General features: G+C 46.5%; 2 protein-coding genes across 6 annotated transcripts in view; one reads left to right on the top strand and one right to left on the bottom strand.

Moving 5' to 3' along the window:
* Window positions 1-15,808, top strand: part of TTC23 (tetratricopeptide repeat domain 23) — a 126,448-nt gene extending 110,640 nt beyond the window's left edge. For all 4 annotated transcript variants that reach the window (XM_036841880.1, XM_036841877.1, XM_036841879.1 and 1 more), the window contains 2 exons: window positions 10,045-10,127; window positions 10,888-15,808. In XM_036841880.1, coding sequence (XP_036697775.1) covers window positions 10,045-10,127; window positions 10,888-11,002 — 198 coding nt within the window. In that variant the 3' untranslated portion in view covers window positions 11,003-15,808. The remainder of the gene's footprint in view (window positions 1-10,044; window positions 10,128-10,887) is intronic.
* SYNM (synemin) overlaps window positions 13,712-23,851 on the bottom strand; it is a 27,766-nt gene continuing 17,626 nt past the window's right edge. The window contains exons 3-5 of one of the 2 annotated variants that reach the window (XM_036841875.1): window positions 21,978-22,048; window positions 17,607-20,017; window positions 13,712-16,685 (exon numbers count right to left, since the gene is read on the bottom strand). In XM_036841875.1, coding sequence (XP_036697770.1) covers window positions 16,347-16,685; window positions 17,607-20,017; window positions 21,978-22,048 — 2,821 coding nt within the window. In that variant the 3' untranslated portion in view covers window positions 13,712-16,346. Of the gene's footprint in view, window positions 20,018-21,977; window positions 22,049-23,851 lie in introns of both variants that reach the window. The other variant, XM_036841874.1, reaches the window with a different exon arrangement.

Genomic DNA, 23,851 nt, shown 5'->3' with positions numbered 1-23,851 from the left:
TTGCAAGTTAAGGGGCTGAGACTTGATCCTTTAAGCTGGGGTCCCAAACGTTGACCTGCAAGCTGAATCCAGCCCACTACCTGTTTTTGTGTGGCCCCTTAGTTAAAAATGGTTTTTTACAGATGATTATAAAATCTGTAACCATTTTACAGGTGATCATAAATTGATTTGATAGAGAACACTGACTTTGAACCACAGCTAAGTGAAATTTCATCCTCCCCCCAAAAAAAGAAATCCATTATTTTCATTAGTAGAACTAGATTACCCAAAAAATGTACTTATTATTATTATACTTTAAATTTCATCGACAAAAGTTTGTGGACATTTGTTTCCTCTCTTGCTAGGTTAAGTACCTACATAGTAGCTCGATTTTTATCTCTTGGCCCACAGAGCCTACAATATTTACCACCTGCCCTTTGCAGAAAAAGTTTTCTGAACCTGGCTCTAAGCATCTGGGAGCCACTGAGAGAATTTTAAGTAGGGCACAATAGGTCTATATTTGTTCTTTGGATTTTTTTTTTTTTAAATCACTGTGAAGACAGTGTTGAGAATGGAGTGGAGTGGCCCAAGAATCGAGGCAAGAGGCCTCAGTTTTCTCATCTGTAAAACAGAGAAAACAGCAACCCCAAGCCCTCCTTCACTCCCACAGTTGTTCTGAGGCCGGTATGAGGCAAGGTGAGTGGGGCTGCTTTGGTAAGTGCCAGGCCCTGCCCGGGTGCAGAGTGCAGTCCGCTGAAGGGCCCAGGTGGAGGAAAGGGCGGAGCTGTCCTGGCCAAGGCACACCACCCGCCCTTGGGAGTCTCCACTTTGCTCCCCCTTCCTCATTTCTCCCCTGAGGAGGGTAGACGAAATATGGAAAAACTCTTCTGAGGGTTCAGCCTAGACACTCAACTCCAGAGAGGGGAGGGACCCAGGAATAGGGGAGGGGGGCAAATGTTAGCAGACGTGCAAGAATTTGCGTTGGAGCCACATAAACCTTCATGTGGCCCTGCTGACTCCAGTGGGGCCAGGCTGGTTCCATTACTGACCACACACTGGGGGCCAGGCTTACTGCTGCTGTGGCAGCTCATACATCGTTCCCAACCCTCACAGCAACCCTCCAGGTCAGACCTTAATAGCTCTGATTTACAGACGAGGGGCCTGAGGCTCCTAGAAGTGAATTGTCTATGGGTAAGTTACTGTTAAATAAAGCCCACATTTTCCTTAATGCCAGTGGTTTGCCAAGCGTGGGTCTTAAAGCCCCTGCATTAGGTTCACCTTCTGAACCAGAGTCTGGGGCAAAGGGCCAGGGGCCCAGGGACCTGCATTTTAGCTTCCAGGGGGAAGTTGAGAATCACTGCTCTGGGCCCCAGGCCCACCCACGGGGCTGAATATCAGCTCAGCTCCAAGAAACTCCAGGTTTCATCACTCCCAGAGCCTGCAGTGGAAGTTGGTGACATTTTTACCTTTCATTTGGCCTCATTAACCAATCAGTCCTAAAAACAATGATTTTGACATTTTAAAGCTATCATCTGGCCGCTTGCCGGAGTCAGAGAGAAAAGGGTAGAAACGTGTATGTCTGCAGGTCATGGCCGCTGTGGTACACACAGTCCTTATTTCCACTGGTCCCCGCATACCCACCTGAGGACAGGGCTGGCCGCTTCATGAACACCAGGGCACACACAGGGCTTTAAACGTGCCTCTCACATCTGCTCCTGAGCTGGACTTTCTCAGATGCCGTATTCAGTGCTGGGCTCCGCAGAGCCAGCAGCAGCAGCAGCTCTCAAAAGCCGCTGGCCCAGCGTTTCTCTTGTTTTTATCACAACAACAGCTGCATCCCCCAAATTTTCAACTCTGGAGCAGGAATCCATTGAATACTGGACTTTCCAGATGTGCTCTCCTGTGCTGAATGGCCCAGGCATGGTTCTGTGGGCATGAAAAACAGGAAGGCACGAGAAACAAAGCAGACAGTGGGATTAAGTTACTGAAAAGAAAACCATATTATTGATCTTTCTTCCAAAGGCATCTGCAGGGGAACGTTGGAGAACTCTGTTGGCTCCAGCTGGAAATTTCCACTGCAAAAGTTCCCATTTTTGCAACATGGAGAACTAGATTTTCATCCAGGTAAAAAAGGCTGCAAACAAGAATTCACAAAGACTGTTTCCTAGGTCAGAAGCATCTCAGGACTAATCCCAGGCCCAGTTACCAGGGTTGGGTCCCGTCTTAATCTGGCCTCGCTGTCGGGTACTGTCATCGTCAGGGTTCCATCCACCGCCTGATTACTTTATTGCTGTGAACATAAACATTTTCCATAAAAGAATAACAATTTTATGTGACCACTCTCTCCAAGAAATTCAAAGCCCACTACGATGAATCATTTGAAGAAAGGCAAAAGAAAATGGTTTGTATTCATAGGTTGACTGTGAGAAAGCCAACTCTGGACAGGTCTTACGTGGCCACAGGTCAAGTCTCTAGAACAGACTGTCAGGTCCTTGCTGTTCCTCCAACTGGCCAAACACACAGAGCCTCTGCAGGCGGCTGTATTTTATACATGATTCATGTCCTGTCATTCCATCAGCGGCCCGCCTAGTTTCACTTTCCCTTTAGCTTTTGTGGTGTTTTCCTTGTTGTCCTGGATACCAGGCAATCCAGAGCCAAGTTTGGAGTCCCCGCAGAGCCCTGTGTTAGCCCATAATGCTTTCAAGGGTAGAGTCTCATTCGTCCTCGATCCCTTGATCTTGATTTTTCTAATCATCTTTGACTAACCCACTGCTGGGCTGCAACAATCCACCTCAGATCCCTTTTGAAAGAAAGGAAGGTCATAATGACATTGATTTTGTATACAGAATCCTGTTCTTGGTTTGAGAAGTGTGCTTGAAGACACTTCAAGCACTCATTAGTTACTTGGAGATGTTTGTAAATTGGTTGATATAGTATAAGAATGGAAGCTGATGGTTAAAGGGGTCAAGGACTTAACCTTCTGTGGGGAAAACATGGAGCCTCCCTTGCCTGCTATAGGCTGGGTGGAAATCAGAATTCCAGGTCTCCTGGCAATAGGATGCCCTGTGTCGTCAGCTGCCAGGAAGAGTTGCTCTCCTTGGGGTCGGGCCCCCTAACTATGGCAGCCCAGGCACAGCGCCTCCCACCTTCCCTGTCCCTTAGAAAACATATATAGGCACTGAACACAGACTGCCCAGGACAAGGCTACATTTGCTATGGAAAGCTCCTCCAGTATGGAAACGCTTCCCGTGGCTTCGTGGGTGCACAATGCCTCAGGAGTTCCTAAATTGGCATCAAGGTCTGGAGGGTGCAGAACTGTGGGTGTGGACAGACCATCCTGGCCTGAGACCTTCTGGTGTTTGTCAAAACCTCATTGGATGCAGGAGAACTGTGAGTTTATGGGTGGATTGCCAGGGACGGAGAGAAAGGCAAAATCTCCTTCCACATAAATTCAGTGTGACCTTTAGCAAGTGGAAAGAGTGATGCTGGGAATGGCTGGTGCTACTGCACCAACTCAGGAGGGACTGGGCGGATGGCCGAGCTCCACAGCAGGAGGGAGCTGAAAAGCTTAATTTTAAAGAGGGCTCGATTTCTTGCTCTATCTGGCTCAGAAATAGGCAAGCCCGGCTTTTCTACAAACAGCTGGCTGTCCACTCTAAAAATAAAGCCTGAATTTATATGTGGGTACGCAGCAGGAGGCCCCTCCACAGGAAGTCCTGCTGATGCATTTGTTCTCTAAATATTTGTGTTGCAGTTATCCTGGAGAAGGATGATGGTAGCTTGCTCCAACACAGTGGCCAGGGGCTGGAGCAAAGTCGTGGGGGAGTCAAGGGACATCAGTAGGATATAGAACCCATGGCACTTGGCAACTCAGAGGTGACAAGTGAGGGAGACAGCAAGGATGACACCTCAACTCCAAGACAGGCATCGTAGCTACTCGGGGAGGGCTCTTCAGACGGGCCTCCCTCCCTTTCTTCCTCCTCTCCCATTTCCCTTGTCCCGGGGCCCCTGGTCCTACTCTATCTGTACTTCTTTCATGGGAGGCTTCCTACCCACCTGTGCAGCAATCCTTGGGTCTGAGAATTAGTGGGCTTCCAGGTAAGAGAGCTGCAGGTGCGTGTTTGAGTGTGTGTGTGTGTGTGTGTGTGTGTGTGTGTGTGTGTGTGTGTGTGTGAGAGAGAGAGCGGGGCAGGGTATGCTGCCTCAGACACTTGCCACTCTTCCTGACTGGAACCCCGCCACCACCTCCCCCCGACCTGGTGCTCTTCACATGGCTGACTCCCCATCCTGCAGGTTTCAACTTGAATGTCACCCCAGAAAGGCCTTCACTAACCCAAATACCCTCTACCACTACTGACACCACCCCCCCTTTATTCTTTCATAGCCCATGTTCTTTTTTCTTTTCCACAGCTCTTACCATGAGTTGTTATGCTATGTTTGTTTACACATTTTTAAATGCCTGGCTCCCACACTACACTGGAAACCCCCATCCTCTGCTTCATCACTGAGGTGGACTCAGGGTTGGTGTCTGGCAGGGGCTCAGCAAACATCTGCGGGAATGTGTGCCTGCAGCAGAAGACTCAGGTCCAGAGGACAAGGCTGGTTTCTGAGGGGCTTGGGAAAACCAAGCCCCACCCCCGTGTGACCCTGTTTCTATAGGACAATGCTGTCTGATGAACGGTATCTTGGTTTGTCCTTTCATTTCCCCCAGTAAGTGATCATTTCTGCTTGCCTTGTAAAGATTAGTAAATGAAAAGCATATTTGTGTTTTTCTAAACATTTAAGACATTTCATACTTCCATGTATTTTGGTTTCTGACGTCTTCTTTTCTTCTTAATACTAACCTTGAGAATTAACATGAAAATAGCAGCACAGTTCATGTGTTCCTGGGTAACTTCTCCTCCATTGACATACTCTAGCATCAGATAATATGTGTAAAGAAGAGTAGTGATTTCAGATTCTGAGCGTTAGAATCGTTTGAAATTTTTTACCTTTCTCTGGCTTTCTCATTTCACGTAAAGACAAAATACACAGGCTTGGCACAGACCTTTCCCAGGCAAGAAAAAGTATGTCTTTCTCCATTTTCCATTATTGAGTTGCATAGCCTTGCAACTGAGATGGCTCTTTAGCTGCAGCCTGGCCGCAACGCCTCTGTTAATAAACAGGATGTGTCCCAGCAGCACTTTCACTGTTGGAAATTTCCCAATAGAGATGATGATGTGATGTCAGGACTTAAGACCGAAGGTTGAGGGAGAAAAGGAGGGCTCAGGCACCCCAACCCACTTCTGCAGGGGCGTTGCCATGACAAGAAATGGCCCTGAGTACCAACTGTAGATTTTCAGAGATCCCCCCAAAATCAGAAAATATGCTTCCTTGTGAGTTCAGGTTTTCTAAAACTGTTGTGGTTTTCTAAAGCCAGAGTAGACTGAGTCAGCTAACCTCCAAGCCGCAGCTGCCACTGAGCCCACACAGGGCTCAGTCCACACAGGGAAGGGTGCGAGCTATGTCCACACATATGTCCACACAGGGAATGGTGCGAGCTCTGGGGCACAGAGGTGGGCCGCAGCCAGGAGGACAGCAAGCCGGTGCCTCCTATCCAGATTCCTTGGCTCCTGGGCTCCTTAGAAATCTAACTTTCAAAACTCAAAGTCGTGTCAAATATAATTTTTAAGATTCTCATCAAATGCTTAAGACTGCGTCTTAACTCCCCTGGCTTTATGAATGACACCTAAGAGAAAGCAGCACCTGGGGGACAGCACTCTTTCTTTCTGCTCTTGAACATGCCCAGATTATGACGGTGGAGGTCTGTAACACTGCACCCACAATGGAGCTTCCCTACCAGAGGTTTCAGTAGCCCTGTGGTCCAGCCATGTCCTAAGGTTGTCATATAAGAATTTCATCAGTTGACCTTTTGCTTTACTTACTTATTCATTCATTTAGCAAATATTTCATCTTAGGTGCTAGGGACTGTGCAAGGCCCTGGGACACAAAGGTGAGCAAGACAAACATGGCCCCTTTGGGGACAGCTTGCAGGCTGCTGTGAAAGCTCGAGTTCCCTTTTGTCTTCCTGCAGGGAGAGAGAGGAAAGCTCCTTGTTTGGTATCTAAGGTATAATAAAAACACAAGTGACTTCTCCCAACCCCTGCAGGTAAAATCAAAGAGAACACAAGCAATATAATGGCTTCCTAAACTTCATCTGGATCCTCAAAATTTGTTTTTTGTCCACTCAAAAGGAAAACAAGAAACACCCTTTGGAGGCTGATTTCAGACCAGAGTTCACTGGCCTCCTTGGAAGATTCTGGAGAGTACAGAATACCTTTATTTATGATGGAGAATGTTCTCCTATCAAGGTTTGAGGAGTTCTTTACTTAGTTCAGGGAGATGTTTACAATGCCTGGCTGCCAGGTTCAATTAACATTTATTGACTTTGTCTCTAATACCTGTTTTTAACAAAACCTACCTCACGCAAAAATGCTTAAACAAATTTAGCTAAGAGCCACAGAACACTGAAAAATTCAATTTATGTTTCTTAGATAAATATATAGCTATGTAAGATGTTTCCTAGTAAAAGTCAGTAATGGATTATTTCACTTTTTAAAAAACGTAGCATTTGAAGACCAGTTCAATTACTGGATGAACCACTTTTTCCTGTCTCAGGTGCCTGGTATGGCCTCCCTGGGCATTGTCATCACAAAAGGGATTGGGGCTGAGGGTCTGTTTCCCTCTCCTAGTTGACATCACTTTACATCTCTTCCCTCTTCAGCTAGAGTTTTGGGCAAAGTCCCTTAGTGAGTATAAGTAGCCTTAAAAAAAACCCTAATAACACCAGAAAGAGAAGAGTCTTGACTGCTGGGGCATAGGGGGTAGGATAGGGATGGGCTCACCTCTCTCTGGGCTTGATTATTGAAAAGGGCTGCTTTACCCAACCACGACCCTCTCTCCTAACTCCACTCTCTCTACTATCCTAACACCCCCAGTGGAAATGAGCTACAAGGTCTGGGATAGATGTGGTTAGCAGAACCGGTGAGAATCCGTGTAAGTCCTGTCAGTTGCCATGTCCTTTTTCCCAGGAATCGTGAATATTCAGCTAATAGTATAATATCTCCTTCCCTAGAGGATGAGGGGCCAGGGAGAAGAAACTTCAATAACCAAAGGAGTATGATGGAAATTCCTCCTGAGTTTCAGATTTTGGAGGCCATCTCTTAAGGCAGAGCGTCCTGAGACCTCAGATTTTCTCAAATAATCATTATAATGTCAGTAAAATTCTAATGCTTCAGTGAATGAATTAACACCTTTGCATGTCAACATCAGCTCGTCTCAAAATGAGCTGCATCTGAGGCACTCATAAATATGTAAACAGGGAAGTTTGGGTGGGTTTAAAATTAGACCTGATCTTTTACACCGAGTGAAGGTATCCCTGGCCAGGTAGGAGAAAATGAAGTCTGTCTGGCAAGATGTGTTAGCCCTGGAGATAGACCTCTCCCCGACTAACATGGATGAGGGAGAGCATGCTTGCTTCCTGCACGCTGTCCCCATCTGAGCCTTCTCTGCCGGGCTTTGGGTGGCGAGTACCCAGGCTCCCAGCAGCTGTGAGCCAAACGGGGAAGAGTGCTAAAAGAGGTTACATCAAGTGTCATGAGTGTCCCTCTCCATCTTCTTCCCCTCAGAGCAACACAGAACTTGCTCACGGTTCCTAAATTTCCAAGGTCACAACAATCTCTCTGTGGATTAAAGCAACGCTAGCTCAAACCCAGGGAATGAGCAGCACATTGCCTAGGCCAAGCCAGGGCCCCAGTGCAGATTCAGAAAGTCCGGGGATTGCTGGGCGGAAGGGCTAGGATCCTTGCCTTGACAGAATTTGGATTATATACTAAATAGAATAACAGGAAAATGTTTACTCCTTTTTTGGTGTTATATAATTCAGCTAAGAAATAATGAATATTTTCTGTTATATAAAAAATCCTGCCATAAAAATCCTGCCATATTTTCATCTAATAATATTTCCTTCCTCCAAAAGACAACCACATTCTCAGATTCCAGAACCACATTCTCAATTCCTCAGATTGAACCGAACATTCCGATGGTCTTGATGTTTTCCACAGCTCATAAAGACAAAGGATTTTGGCTGCCTGCGTGTTAATTTTCCCAAAGACCTAAAAACAGTTGCCCAATCAGAATGAATACAGTCTTTAGTATGATGTCCCCAAACCATCACACTTTTTTGACTCTAGCTGCTACCATGTAGAAAAATGAATTCAATCTTTTAAAAATATGAAATATTTCAGATATAAGGAAAAGTATGAATAATATAACAAACACCTCTGAGTTTACTATTCAGTATAAGAAATAAAACATGACCCATACAGTTGAAGCCCCCTCCCCACCCCATCTCCAGATAACTACTATCCTGAATTAGATATCATTCTCATCTTTATTATTTTACTATGGTTTTATTTTACATACAAATATGCACACACATATTATATGCATTCATCTGCTATTTTCTTTTTCCTCTCTACTTTATAATCATGAGATTCATCCATGTGGCGACATACATCAAAAATTTGTGTGGTATCATACATAAATGATACACATATATCACAATTTACTTATCCATTACTAAATATTCCCAAATTGTTCTACAAAATATTCCCAAATTGGCTGTACCAACTTTAACACCCACTATCAGTATATAAAAGAGTTCTTGTTGCTTCGTATCTTTGACAAAGCTTGGTGTTATCATTATCAGACTATAATTTTTGCAGTTTGGTAGGTGAAGGGGCAATCTCATTGAAGTTTTAGTTTGCATTACTGGTTACTAGTGAGCTTAGGCATGGTTATTAGCCATTCTGTTTTCAACTTCTTTGAATATCTGTTTATATCTTTTGATCATTTTTCTGTTGGTAGGCTTTTTTTCTCATTACCTTATATGAGTGCTTTATGCTAATCCTTTTCCAGTTTTGTGCAAATATTTTCCCTCAGTCTGGTTTGTCTGTACCTTGCCTAGGGTGCATTTTGGTGCACAGATGTTTTGAATTTTAATATAGTTAAATTTCATCAGTCTTTTACTCTTGGTTTGTCTGGATCTTGTCTAAGAAATACTTCCCTACCTCAAGATCATAAACGTATCCTTCAATATTTTCATCTCTAAGTTCCAAGTTTTAATTTCACACTTAGTTCCCCAATCTATCTGGGATTTTTGTGTTTGATATGGGGTAGGGATCCATTTCCTTCCATTTGGAAAACCAGTTCCATTTACTGACTAGTTCAGCTCTTCCTCATGGACCCTTCAGGGCCACGTCTGTCAATCTATCAAGTATTAGACTCTCTGCCATGTTTTGTTGATATATTTGTCTGTCTCTGGATGAAAACCACACCGTCTTAATTACTCTAGTTTTATAAAAGGCCTTGACATTCAGCAAAGCAAGCTCCTCCATCTCATTCTTCTTCAAAATTATTTTGACCATTTTGGGCACAACTCTCATCTCTATCCCTGGCCCAGTATAAGCAACCAAATGGCAGGACAATAAGCAGAAGGGAGAAATCAAGCCAAAGCCAGTCCTGGATAATATACAGCTGAATATTTAACTCCTAAATAAATCAACTCCTAAGAAATTGCTGCATAGTAATGAATATAGAAAGCCCATATAAGATAAAGTACTTCTTTACAAAAAACCAAAAACATTTAAAAAAGAAGAAAAGTTGTTTGGGCTGTAGCAAGGGTCATTTAAAATTAGAATCTAGAGACCCCTCCTCTGGTCAATAGCAATGTTCTTGCCTTTATTTTCTAGAAACATAACTTTTAAACATAGTTTTACATACGGATAGTCACAGAGAGTTCTATAAAATAGTGCTAAAACTGTACATTTGTTTCCTGGATCCCTCAGGGCATCCAAATTGAAGGTCAGACTGTTCCTGGAAGAAACCCGGAATACACTAATTCCGTCATAGCATGGGTCTATGAATGAAGTATTCTCTCTCTCATTTAAGGGAGACTTGATTTTCCTGCAAAATGCTCTCAGTGACATTACCATAACCTCACAATTACTACTTGGTGTTCTGCAGTGTCTTCAGATCCAGACCCTCTTATATGGACCACAGGACAAGAGGACTCTGGCCACCCAGCAGACCATGGATGTCCTGTCCAAGTGAGTTGGCCTCCCCTCACACTATTTCCCCTGCAATCAGAATCTCAGATGAAGCTGGTTCTCTAAGGTTCTGCGGAACTTTCCGTGGAAAGTTTTACTAACTGACTTCCCCATAACTCATAAACTATGCAAGCCCAGTTCCTTGGAATACCCAGTTGTGAAATATCTTCTTGCCAGATATTAGGAAGAAATTAGCTCTTGAAGAATGTCAGAAACACAGGCTGGGATTCGTCCTCCTGCAGACTGGCCGCCTGCAGGTCATCTCACCTGCTGGAGGGCAAGGGCACAGAGCCCTGCTTGGCCTGCGGGAGCCCTGCCTCAGGCTGCCCGAGAGCCCTCTGACTTCACCTTGACGGCCGGCCTTCTGGTTTTCACTATGGCACAGCCTGCGTACCCAGAGCCCACGGACTGACGGCCAAGGCCCTGCTCAGGGAAGTGCCGCAGGCGGGACACAGCTAGCGGGGTGTGGCGGGGGGCTGTCTCGGAGCCCACCCGCTGGGCCTAGGCCCCTTTAGCAGCTGAGGGTTGACTGTGTCAGCTCAGCAAGAATGGTCACAAGAAATTAGAAAATGGGAGAAGAAACCTTGCGTTTTCTGTTCCTGTGCCACGAGTCTCTTCCCATTTACAGTCCCTCCTGAAGCTCCTTCACGAAACGTAGCTCAGCAACCGCCAGGCTTGTCTTCACAGCCGCGAAGACTGGGTGCAAAATGTGGGGAGGTCGAGGGGCGCCCCACTCACCCCACCCTCTGCTTGTTCGCAGGGCCCCCGAGAAGGCCGTGAAGCCTCGGCAGCCCCCAAGAGCCAAGGCGGCCTTCTGCACCTGCGGGCCGCAGCACACCGCGCTGGGGAAGGCCAGGCCCAACGCAGCCGACTGAGCCCACCCCCACCAAAAGCTCTGCTCATGCCTGGGTGCTGACACTTAGGGTGCTCTATAAATCTCTCTCCATCCAGGAGGTGGACTTCAACAGTCATTGGACAGATTTTCTAGGCTGTTTGCTCCAAACGCAACAGCGATCCCATAAACCTCCCATGGGCCACCTTTTGACAGTGGATGCCCTTCCCGGTGATCTGGTGCCGCTATAAAGCATTTTTCTTTTTACCACCTTAGTGGTTTTTCTTGCCAGCAAGAATTTTTACCCATCAACACTACTGTGGCTGAAAGGCTTCTCTTCAAAAGTTCGAAACTTCCTGTGTAGGAAAGTAGACTCAACATCTGATCATGTATATATATATATATATATATATATATATATATATATATATATATACACACACACACACACACACATACATACATGGTGTATAGCCCCTTGTGCAGGCCTGGAGTCAGATCTGGAGCAGTAAAATTCTGGGGAAAGCCCTTTCTTATAGGAAGGTAATAGGGATTGACAATAAAATGCTAATAAAAGGAAATTTGTAAGTCCTGGGGTCAGTATGTGTTTGTAAAATGAAGCCGCCTCAGAGCTCCTTGGAGCCTGGAAAGGGGCACCGAGGAAGCTTCTCCTCACTCGTGCACTCAGACGCTTATTGAATCTGGTTGAGCACCCAGGATGTACCAGGCGTGTGCTAAGAACTGAGGGCACGACGACAAACAGTACACAATCCCCATCCTCTCAGAGCTTGCCATCCAATGTGGACGCTAGTCATTAAACATATAATAGTGGAGTTGGTTGATGACAACTGAGAGAAAGAGCCCGGTACCACAGGGTGGGTGGTAAATGGCCCTGACTTTTCCTAGAGGTCAGGGGAGGCAGGTGTAAGGGAGTGAAGAGAGCTGAGCAGGAGTGAGGCGGGCACGGAGGAGCTGCAGGGAGGGATGCTGACTCCCTGCTGCTGCCAACTGTGGCCGCCACTCCGGAGAGCTTTTTTTTTGGAGTTGGCACAGCCCTTGGCCCCCTACTCTCCCAGTTGTGTTCCAGGTTCAGCATGTAGGCAGTAAGAGGGTGAGGTGGGATGAGTGCTCATGTCCACAGTGGTCTTTAGTCTCTTGGAGGGGGGCGCCATCCTCATTCAAGAATGGAAAGATAGAGGGGCATGTTTTGAGCACCTCTCTCCATGCTGTCAGTGGTGAGGTCCAGTGCCGGAACGAGGTGAATGAGCGCACAGAGGGTGGGAATGCGGTGTAGGCAATGCTGTTCCTTCTCGTCCCCATCCTAATCCCATGGGCTAGGGCCCAGCAGGGCTGCAGGCTGCTGCTAATATGGCAGCAGGATGCAGCACGGCCCCCTCCCGCTCCAACACCCAGTAGGAAAGCCAAAACCACTCTGGGTCCATTTGTGCTGGCCACCTTGAGAACTGATGGGGGAAATAAACCAAAGTTTCGTGGCAGGGTGGAGGGAGGCTGGGTCCCTTGTCCTCGACAGCGTGACAGCTAACTATACAGGCCACCCCTGCTCGTACTCACCCATCCCAGATAGGCCTGTGGGATGAAGGCACCATTCAAAGAAGGCGTGAGATGTCACTACTCACCAAGTGTTCTATCTAGGTGAAGACATGGGTTTTGATGTGGATGGTGGAAAAGCATTTTAAGTATACATCACACAGAGTCTGCCTCAAAAATGTTTGTGCACCTCAGAAATTCCTATGCTGAAGCCCTAAAGCCCAATGTGAAAGTATTTAAGCTGGGGCCTCTGGGAAGTAATTAGTACATGAAGGTGAAGCCCCAAAAATGGGATTAGTGCCCTTGTAAGAAAAGACGCTAGAGAAATGATCTTTCTACCATGTGAGGGCACAGCATGAAGGCAGCCGTCTGCAAACCAGAAGAGGACCCCCACCAAGAATGAATCCACCAGCACCTTGGTCTTGGATTTTGAGCCACCAGACCTGTGAGAAATAAGTGTCCATTGTTTAAGCCTCCGGCCTGTGGTATTCTGTTAGAGCAGCCTGAGCAGACTAAGAGCCCATGCTAGGTTTTTGAAAAAACAAAATGTAAGTTATGATGTTATTTCTTCCTCTATTTCTTGTAGGATAATATTTTGGAATCACAGAAACTAAAACACTTTTTAAAAAATTTAGCCACCACCCTGAGAAAGAATGAATTTAGGAATGTTCCATCAAATGTCTCCCATCTATTAAATGTTTTAACTTCAAAATGAAAGGAAGAGTCTAGCTATTCATGTTTTGGTTTATTTTGTTTTTGTACAAGGCTACAAACAGGTAAGGGTATCTACTCCTTTGTCTCAAACTAGTTAACTAGCACTTTTTTCATGCTCCTAAGAGATGGCCATGATTAGCCATTCCGGTTTGCACTTAAGGTTAGTAATGAACCATCATGGTGTGCTCAGGACTGTTCTCATTTTAGCACTGAAAGTCCCATGTCCCAGGAGATCCCTCCATTCAAGGCCAAACGGGATGGCTGGTCACACTACTGTCACTAGCTTTCCAGGCTGTCATGATGACATTCTTACCACAAATTGTCCAGTCTGTATTTGAATACGAGCCAGTGGTTTATGCTCTGTCTGCCATGCTTTCTAGTTCTGTGCTAACAATATCGAGTTCTGATTCAGGTGAGGAATTAAAGAACTGGGACTTTTCACATATATTCTCCCCAGTGATTCTGTGCCACCATAAAAAAAACATGCACATAAACACATATATGCTTTAATTAGAATTTAAATAAAAACCACAAAAACACCTACTGGAAAACATTCATTCTCTTTAGGAACAATGTGGGATTTTTTCTTAGATTTTTATTTTTATACATTCTTATGACATATCCCTTCACAGGTGGTTAGCAAGATCAGCTTTTTGGATGATTCCATTCTAAATATACATTTTAAGCAAACAATATCAAAACAGCCAGTGGGAAGGTGAAAAACATTCCATTAATACTGTTTTGTCTACACAACAATAAATGTGAAAAGACTGGTTGTGTCCTTACCCTGTCCCACCACACAGTTGACTACTATTGTCTCCAGAGTGACTGGTTTTAAAGGACATGGAGCTGTGGCATGACCTGTCACAGGGTCAAGGGCACACCCTGCTCCTGGGTGTTCCAGAGACTTAGTAACCAACAACAGCTCATGACTCCATATTGGTAAATACTCTTGTCAGGATACTTCTTAAAGATATGCATTCCAACATGGAGATAAAAATTAAGATCTAAGACATTTATTTTCCAATGGAGGTCGGTCATGACTTTAATAAACCTATTCACATTAGCCCTCATTTCCAAGGTCACAAGCTAGGAGAGTGACATTAAACTAAGCCTACTTAGACACACATAATAGACTCCCGCCATCATCAGTCTGTCTTGCCATCAAACAGTAGGCTGTCACCTTGACCAAATTCTCACCAATAAATAACTTATACAAATCATTACCAATTACAACTAACATAAAATCAACTCATCTTTATATTAGAAACAAGAAGTCTTCATTGGCAAAGCTGTCACCACCATACCAGTTTCTGACAATCACTAGTGCATTTGGCAGATAACAAAGGTTTACACTTGCAATTCAAATCAACTTTCTTTCTATACACTGCTTCACGGTGTTTTAAAAATAGATCACCCTGAAAGCTGTGCTGCATTGATCCTCCACTTCTTGATTAGGAAAACGCACTCTCCCTAAACTACTTGTTGTAGCCATTCCTGGCAGCTGAGGCGATATGCGTTGTGGAGGTCTGAGGGCCATCAGTGAAACCCAGAGGGAAGACCCTCAAATTCCATAACCGCCCTCCATCATCATGTCCTACCTGAGGATGACAAAGTTAGGGGCGGTACAGTTTCGACAACATTAAGTGAAAGAAGCTAGTTTGGATTAAAATACTGTGCTCCTAGAGATACTATTTTTATGTGATGCTACACCTTTAAAGAAGGAAGCTTTAAAAACAATACCTTTATGTAAAATAAAACAAATCCAGCAGAACACACCCATTCTAGTATCTTAAACTCAGTGGTGTATATCTACAGGGCCACACTCTGTGGCCCAGAAGAGTAGGGCCTCTGCCTTCCTCCAGGGCCCTTCCTGGGTGCTTCAGGGCTGGGCGGCAGGAGAGGCACCCAGTTCCCTCCCCAAAACATCTTATTCTATTTAGTGTATTATTTGTTTCCCTGGACAAAACACCGCCACTGTCATGATTTCTGTCGAAAGTGCAAAAACCTCCATGAGGTTGGTTGCCGTTTTTCCACCTCTAACTCTTTGAGCTCAGAAAGGCCTCCACCCCATCATCAGTGGGTTGGAAAGGGCTTCTCTGGGAGGCACAGCCCACCTGGGCTTTCAACTTTACTGTGCACGACCATCCCACGAGTCCAGCTACAGTCTGAGCATCAACGTTCTTTTTATTGTCTTCAGGGTCTACCTCCCACCAGTAAAATTAAATGTTTAGAAGCTAAAGTGCAGAAAAGCTCAAGTATACCCTGGTAAGAGCTGGCTACTCCAGAACTTAGGTTATAACAAAAAAGAGTATTTAGACTGTGCACTAAACAACCTAGTACTGCAAAAAATTGGTACTGTAAGCCATTCCCAATAATCATCCCCCCAGCCCCTGTCCCTTCCAGGACCCAGTGCAGGGTTCCAGGAACTCATGCAAACATAGCTAGTGTGCTGATCTGATATACTGCAGGAGGCTGGAGCTGTCCTCTCCATAAATAAAATACTATATTATTTAAATTTCTGCACATAGAAAGCAATTCATTCAAGTCTTTAAATGAATTTAACTCTATGACAAATAACTTTTTCCTAAGATGAAATCATTTAGTTTTTTTTTTAATCTGCTTATTTCCTATGATTTCTTTTTGAAAAGACTTTGGAAAGAGAAAAATGTATTCATTTTTCCCTTAAAATGTTAGTTTACTATTTCATGTTAGCACATGCAAATAAAATTTACTCTTAAATATATTACTTTAATCTCATTACCATTTAGGCATCTTACCTAGATATAGTTTCAAACAGATGTGAGGCATTTCTGTGACCTGGTGCAAGAATGGTAGAGTAGAAAGAAAACTCCAGAACAAGGAGCTTTTAAGACTAAAAAGATAAAAAATGTTTTTGTCAAAGTTCCAACTCAATAAAATTCCAAAGCCTTTTAAGGCATGAATTAGTTTGAAATGTTTACAGATTATCAAGTAAATTGACATTGCCTGGAGCACTCTTTAAAGAAAGTAAAAAAGGGGGGAGGTTTTAATAAAGAGTGCGCCTCCTTCCCCTAAAGTAAGTAAAGGCCTTTGTGCGTCGGTATGTTACCAAGTAAGATGGCATTTAAAACAAAACATGTTTATCAAAACCAGTGTCCCTCATTCTCCTCCTCCTGATCGTCTAGATAGAGGAGGGCAACCTTCTTTTCATCCGAAATCACTGACCTTTGGTCTACCATCCTCTGCAGCTGCACCATCTTATCAAACTCAGCCTGCTCCTTGCCCTTTGCCCCGGGGGCCTGGTGTCTGTCCCCAGCAGAGCCCTGAAAGCTCACGCCAGCTGCCAGGTCATTCCTACTGCTGGCATCTCTCCAAGCATCACGGTCAGACACACTATGAGCTTCTGCTTCCGTCCCTGTGGGGAAGAGGACTGTGGCCTCTCGGGTCCAGCGGGGGGTCGTCTCTACGTTACTCACGTCCATCTGAAAGGTAAACGAAGTTTCTTTGGGCCCCAGGGCAACGTGCCTCAGTGTTCTGCCACTGTCTGCGACCTCGCCTACCTCAGGGGAGTCCACCGAACCAGCAAGTGCAAATGTTTTGGAAATGGGTCCATGGAAGACAACGTGTGCAGAGGTGTTGGTTTCTGCAGGACCCAGCTGAATATGCCTAAAGGATCTGCTCACACCTGATGTCGCTTCTGCCCCTGATGTGTCTCCTGAACTAGCCTCCTGAGGCGATTCAGAAACGGCCGTTTGGAAGGTGCTCTTTTCAGTCATCAGGATTTTCCTACCCACAGTGTAACTACGGGTGGCCTGGGTCACATCTGCCGAGCCCTCTCTGTGGGCTTTGCTTTCTGAGTCGCTAAATTCCGAGGGTGGGGGAACTATCTGCTCGGTGCCTTGATGCCTCTGAGGCACGGTCTTGATGTGCCTGATGGATGTGCCATCCCCTGACCACACTTCCGTGCGCACAGAAGCTTCTCTGACACCCAACTCCATTCTGTCTGAAAGGGGGGCTGTGAGCTGGATCTGCTCACTGAACCCCTCCCTGGGGCCTAACTGAAGGTGCTTCACAGAAGTCTGGGTACCCGCTGACCCTTCTGTTGAAAAATAATCACCAACCTTCCCTGCCTCAGAAGCGGGAGCCTGAAAAATAATTTCCCTCTTAGAATGAAATTGTTGGGAGCCAAATGGCCTGTGCCTCCCCGATCTGTCAGGATCTGTGGAAAGCTCTGCCGGGCCAGGCTCTTCTGAGTCCCCGGCCCCCGGACAGGGAGGGTCAGGCCCTGGGAAGAAGACTTCTCTGGACAATTGACTTTGATCGGGACCCAACGTAAGACGCCTTGCGGACAAGCTGGCTCCCGCCGAGCTTGCTGCCCAACTCAGGTCACCTTCCCCACTTACCTCCACCACCTGGGCGGCGGGTCCTTCGGGTGAGACTTGCTCAGTCCTCCAAGTTCCAGGGGGCTCTATTTGAACGTGCCTCACAGACTGACTGACGTCCTCCAGCACATGTGACTGGGCAAAGCCCCTTGGGCTGGTGACTTCCACGGTGGCCGACATGGGGCCCTGGGAAGTGACCAACTCCGTGCGGGGAGAGGCCCGGCCAGCGTCGGCCTCCTCACCAGAGGGGCTGTACAGCTCCTGGGTGGCCCAGCGCTTGAAGCCGTGGCTGGCAGCCGGGGCCTCCGCTCTGGCCTCCCCATCTGGGCTGCCAGGGGCCGGGCTGTGCCGCCTAGCCAGGCCGTCTCGTACCACCGACTCCACGGCCTTCTCGATCTCACCCGCTTCATCCCTGCTCAGCTCCTCCAGGTCTAACTGATCGGCATCCACCGTCTGCGAGAGGTTGACTTCGGCCACTAAGGTCACAGCCCCGCCACCCACAGTCTGGACTTTCTTTACATCAACGGAAACACCCCCAGGCCCGCCCTGACCCTCTCCGGTGAAGGCGGACAGCTCTTCCTTCATGCGCTCCGGAAGGCTCTCCTCCAGCTGCTCAATCACTTCCACCAGCTGGTGCCTGGGCTCCTTGAAGCCTCCCTTAATGGATGTGTGGAATTCATGTGGTATTTTAATTTCCTTTTCAATGACTATGGGTTCAGCATGAAACTCACCACTTCTCGCTTGTCCTTTCCAGTGAGTAGAACCCATGTCCCCCTCCAGAGATGCTTCTGGAACATCCAGTGGCTTCACAACCTTCTCTCCCAATGCATCGTCCCCCTCCATTCTTCTCCGAGACCCTGGCACAATTTCATCTTGCCAGGAGTACCTGATGGTGGACTCCTCCTCGATGTGGATCTGCCCGTACACAGAGCCTTCAACTCTCTCGTGGCCACCAGGGTATTCGTCCGGAGTCGACACCAAATAACTCTGCTCTCCCTCCAAGTCACCTGCCTCCGTCACTTCTTCAAAGTGAGTTATGTTCTCTTGGGGCTGCCTGGTCTTTTGACCTTCATTCCCTGAGCACGTGGTATCTGTTTCTCTGTAAACTTCCTCCTCAACAACAAGCCCCTTGGAGCCCGAAGACACGTCATCGACCTCCTCCACTTCGAATGGTGTAGAAAACTCATCCGCTTTCTCGCCACTGACATAGCTCACGGGCTCCTCGATGATCTCCACGTTGACGACCTTTGCTCTCCCCTCGCTCCCCTTCAGACCAAGACCGATTATATCTCCGATCAAATGCTCAGCTGATTTTCCTTTCAGCTTCACCTCCTTAGCATCCTTGCTTAACAGGTAGTCCAGGCCAGCTTCATCTGAAATGTCGACCTCTTCAGTCAGTTTTGACTCCACGACTATCTCAGTCTTTGTTTTCCTGTCACCGGGAAGCTCTTTCCTGTCCATGTAAGTGACTTTTGTGTCTGGAAAAGAATCAGCAGATGCTTCTGTTTCAGGAGAGTGGGTAAACTGCTTCAGGATACTGGAAACGATGTTCTCAGCTATGGTTTCAGTCATGGAATTACCTTTCAGAGAGCCTGCAGTGTCGCTGGTGCCCAGCCTGAGCCCCGCCTCTCTCGTTTCCACCCCTCTAGGTGTTCCATCACCAGCATCCTTCTTTAGGGGTGTCTGGAGACCTTGGGGGGCCGCCTCTGCTGTGCTGTCCTGGGATACTTCTAGACTGATTGGTATCTCTCTCTCCCTCACACTTTTCTCCAGTGGCTCCTCCTTTGCCTTTTCCTTCATTTGCTGGCTTTCTCTCTTTCTTGCTTCTTTATCTAACTTTGTAAGTTCTTCCCACCTTAAGTTTCTCTCCTCTGAAGCCTTCTCTTTAGAATCAAACATTTTCTCTTCTCTCTTTGTTTGGATGGTTCCCGGTCTGTTTCTCTCCTGCTCCCTTGTGGCTTTAGCTTCAATTTTCTTTCCCAAAGTGATGGTCCTCTCATTTGCCCAAGTGCTCTCGGAAGCACCTGACGCCACATCGTCCCGGCGTTCTTGGTAGGACTCTTGGGCAACGGCGGACTCTTTGGCTAAATTAGTGGGGGGGCCCTTTATACCTTCGGTTTTTGGTCTATCAGGGAATGTTTTCACTTGAGCTTCAGTATTTCTTAAAAGACCAGGGGTTGGAGAGAAAGTTCTGAAGTTGGTATGACTGCTGGCAGTTTTTTCATAAGAGTTGTCCTGCGGGGTAGTGATAAAGGAAGAGTATCTGGAGCCCAGGAAGTCTCTTCTGGCAGCGCTTCTAACAGCCGTCTGAGAACGTGGCGCCAGGCTGTGATTGAAGCTCGCCGAATGTGCTTTCTGCCTTGGAAACAGATTTCTTTCATTTTCCCTCTGTAATACTGAGGTGGTATATTGATAGGGCTTGTTTCTGAATTCTGTAGAAATTGAACAGTGCATTAAAATGATAGTCATCATTACCTTTTTTCATCTTAAAAGCATCACAACAGATCAAATCCCATCCCATCATAATATACACTATTACCACAGGAAGGTCATTATAAATGAGATATTTTCAACCCCCAAATTATTTTTTTCTGGTAGTTTAAAGAAACCTATGACAATAAAATATAGCCCTACGAATGCTTCCACACAACACTTTTCTCCAATTACTGATCTTAAAATATTCATGCATCTTAAATATATCAAACGTGTGATCGTAAAGCATGGCACATGTGCCAGAGACGTTAGGGGTGCTATTTATGTGGCAGAAATTTCACAATTTGGAATCCTTCATTTCCACTTTGTTGAGATAACTTTATTTTACTGATTAGCAGAGAAGAGCTTCATAATTACTACAGAGTACATAAATACTAAACACTGAATGGCATAACCCCTCCACCTTTTACTATTTTTCATTTGATTGCCATGTTAGGCCAACAAATACTGAAGAATTTAACTTTTTTTTTTTTAATTCCTGATTTCTTCTATTTTTATACTTTTTTTTTTTTTTTTTAACAAACATTTCATTTGAAAAGGTGCCAAAGCAGGAAGCCAACCAATCACCAATACTACAATCTGTCTTAATGTCATGGTCCTGGGGTTGGGAGGCAGTCCATGGGGCTTCCTGCTTTGCTCTGGACCATCCGCAGACATGCTACCCAGGGTACCTGCTCTTAGGGGTGGCAGCTGGTGGCAGGAATGTGGCCGGGCCAGGAGCATCATCCACCCTGCAGGCACCCCTTTGTGCCCACCCACACCCATCTGCTGAGCTGGGCAGAGGCTTCTCGCCCCCTGGGTCTCCCCCACGGCAGCCAACCAACCTTACTCTCAAATTCAAAAGCAAACTTGCTGGACACTAAGACCAAATCCCTTCCAGTCACAGATGACTGGAACCAAAATTATTCTGAACCCAGTGACCTGTCAATCTGTGAAGTGTCTAACAGGGATGTTGTTTTTGAAAATAAAGATGGGGAGTGTTATTTTTTTAAAAAACTACCACCTATCCAGATTGACTGTTATAATCACATTCTCCTGACAGCAGTAACCAGTACATACATGTAATCCCAATGTACCATGATTTTGAACATGGCAACACTCATGGAGCCTGAAACTACACAGAGTAAGGTGTATACAGAACATACTGCACATAATGTAATCTGCCCTTGCTTAGCCAGAAAGCTTTTTAAGGTTTTACAGGGCTGGGAAAACTTTAAAAAAAAAAGTCATCCTACAGGTTCTCCGGGTCTTTCTGATGAACATTAACTCTCTAATGTCAGTTCTGCAGCTACAGGAAGTACGGGCTTTGTGCTGCAGCTTTTGGCCTGAACTGAGGCTGACTTCAGGGCACTAGGTGACACTGCCGCTCACATCACCCTGAGCTGCCCACACAAACCTAGGCTGGTGGAAACAGTGTAATCCTTCCCACCTCTCCCGCCGGTAGGGTCACGAGTTCCAGTGTTGATTGCCTGCTGTACAAAGTAATACCTCCCTAGGTTTGGGTTAAGGCTGTAAGTCTTTGGTCTGTAAAGGGTGTTCCCTCCACAGGGTGTGATGAACAAATCCACGTCCACCTCTCACCCTTCACACTTCCCAGCTTTCCATCAGCCCTCTCCTCCCTCACCACGTTGGGTAGGAAGCACCCTCAAACACTGGCTAGATGAACAAATGAGTTAATGAAGTCCTTTCCCACACAATTTCATTTGCATTATTATTGAAACTATGGCCCATTAAATAAAATCTATTTGATACCTGAGAGGGACAAATGACAGGTATCTGAAAACTCTTATCTAACCCCAACTCTTCCAGATAATGATGCTTTAACTCTTTATCCATGGAATGAACCTGCTCAGATAGACAGCATCTTAATGTTAAATGATAAGCTTTCCTTATATTTACCTTGTGGCACATTTTCAATGCGCTCAGTCAAGATCTGTATCTCCGGATTACTTTCTCCTTCCAGTAAGGCTCTGTAAAAATTATTTTTAAAAAACTCATTAGGAAATAAAAGACAAGAAGTGCCTCTGTTAGCTGTCGATCTGGTCAATGATACACTGTCACAGTGTCATGTGTCTGCAGATGCTGCACCACTGGGACGCAAGCCTACCCCAGCAGACCTAGCTGGAGAGAGCGTCTATCAGCTAAATGAACAAAATGAGGGGGCCAGGGCTTCAGAAGGACTGGAGAGCCAAGGCCTTCTAGAAAACCCTTCCAAACCCAGGGCATGGAGGAGGAGGAGACAGAGGGATGTGAGCCCAGGAAGGGAGGTCGGGGGTCTGGCTTCCCTGGGAAGCAAGGAAGGGCCCATGCCTGGCAGGTCACCCTGGACTACAGGGACCCAAAACAATTACTACTACCCCACTGGGGTCTCTCTGGAGTCACAGGTCAGGGGCTGACTAAGGGCAGAATAAGGACTGACATTTGTTTGTAAATAAGGCAGCCAGACGGCATCTGCAGTTTTCATACTGGGTTCCATGGGGACACCTTAGAGATGAAAAAAGAGGAGAGATGGAAAGGGCAGGCATAAGAGGAGAAGGAAGAGCTGCAGACCACGCCCCTCCACCACCTAGGCCCCCAGGGGTCTCATTCCAGGCAGCATCCAGTTATCTCCTCTGATAAAATGGCAAAATGCACTGGACTAGGTGGGTTCTTTGGCCATGTCTAGCTCCCAAAGTGTAAAACTTTAGAGTCTTCATTAAGTTGTTATTCACGTCTATGACTCAGAGCCCTGAGGAGAGAGCAGAGGTCAGGCCCCATAGTCCCAGCACACCACAGTGGGTCAGTGCGGGATATCCATTGTTTGGAGACCCTAGGACGTGGGCTGCTGCGGGCACAACAGTTGTTCAGTTGCTAGGGCAACGTGTGAGGTCACTAACGTCAGTTCCAAGAAATATACTGCATATGGCAAAGGGCAAGCAGAAGCGGGGCCCACTTGGAAATGCTGATCTGACCACTGAGAGCCAGGCAGCCAAAGAGGGAAGGGACGCCAGAGCTGGGTGGGGACTCTCGGCTCAGGCAGACCAGGGCCAAGTTCTATTTCCACTGATTCAAACGCAGTGATTCCCACAAATGCAAGAACCCTGCAGGCAGGTGGAAGAGAGCAAGGAGGCCCCCCTGAGGAAAAAGCAAAGACAAGGGTGAGAGGGATTCCAGTCCAGGTGTGCACGGGAGGGTTCTCCTGCAAGCTGCGACTACAGCGTGCATGTGTGGACGCAGGAAGCCGAGGGGCCGTGTCCAGAGCCCTGCCCTCCACGCCAGGCGAGAGCCAGGAAACAGGACACCAGCCCATTAATCCCACACCCTCATGACCAAGCATGTTCGGTTCCAGGAACACAAATAGCTTCCACTGCCGAGAAAATCCTGAGGTCTGTATAGAATAAAAGGAACACGTTCAAGGTAAAAGTCAGCCTGGGAGGGTCTGCGCCCCAGGATGACAGCAGCAGGAAAGGTAGCATCCTACAGCTAAAGGTCCATGGGGGGCTACTGAGAAGCCAAGTCCTATTTCAGATCTTCCCTCTGCCTGCTCGGGAGGAAGCCGCAGGTACCACAGGGCTCCCACACTAGCTGCCCAAGTCAGGACAGAAAGTGCTTGCAGGGCATCCAGATCAGCGGAGAACTGATGGCCGGGGTGGGAGTGGGGGTGGGGGGCGGTCAGGATAAAGAAGATCCTCCTGGGGGAAAAACTTCTTCCCTCTCCCCTCAAAGGGGAATGGTTTTGCTTCTCTTTCAGGGAAAATCCAAGCCATCACCAAACTTTTACTGAGTTCAGGACC

The sequence above is a fragment of the Balaenoptera musculus genome, chromosome 2, assembly GCF_009873245.2.
Source record: "Balaenoptera musculus isolate JJ_BM4_2016_0621 chromosome 2, mBalMus1.pri.v3, whole genome shotgun sequence".
NCBI lineage: Eukaryota > Metazoa > Chordata > Mammalia > Artiodactyla > Balaenopteridae > Balaenoptera > Balaenoptera musculus.
The sequence above is the reverse complement of the archived record's forward strand: the minus strand, read 5'-3'. Positions and strand labels throughout refer to the sequence as shown.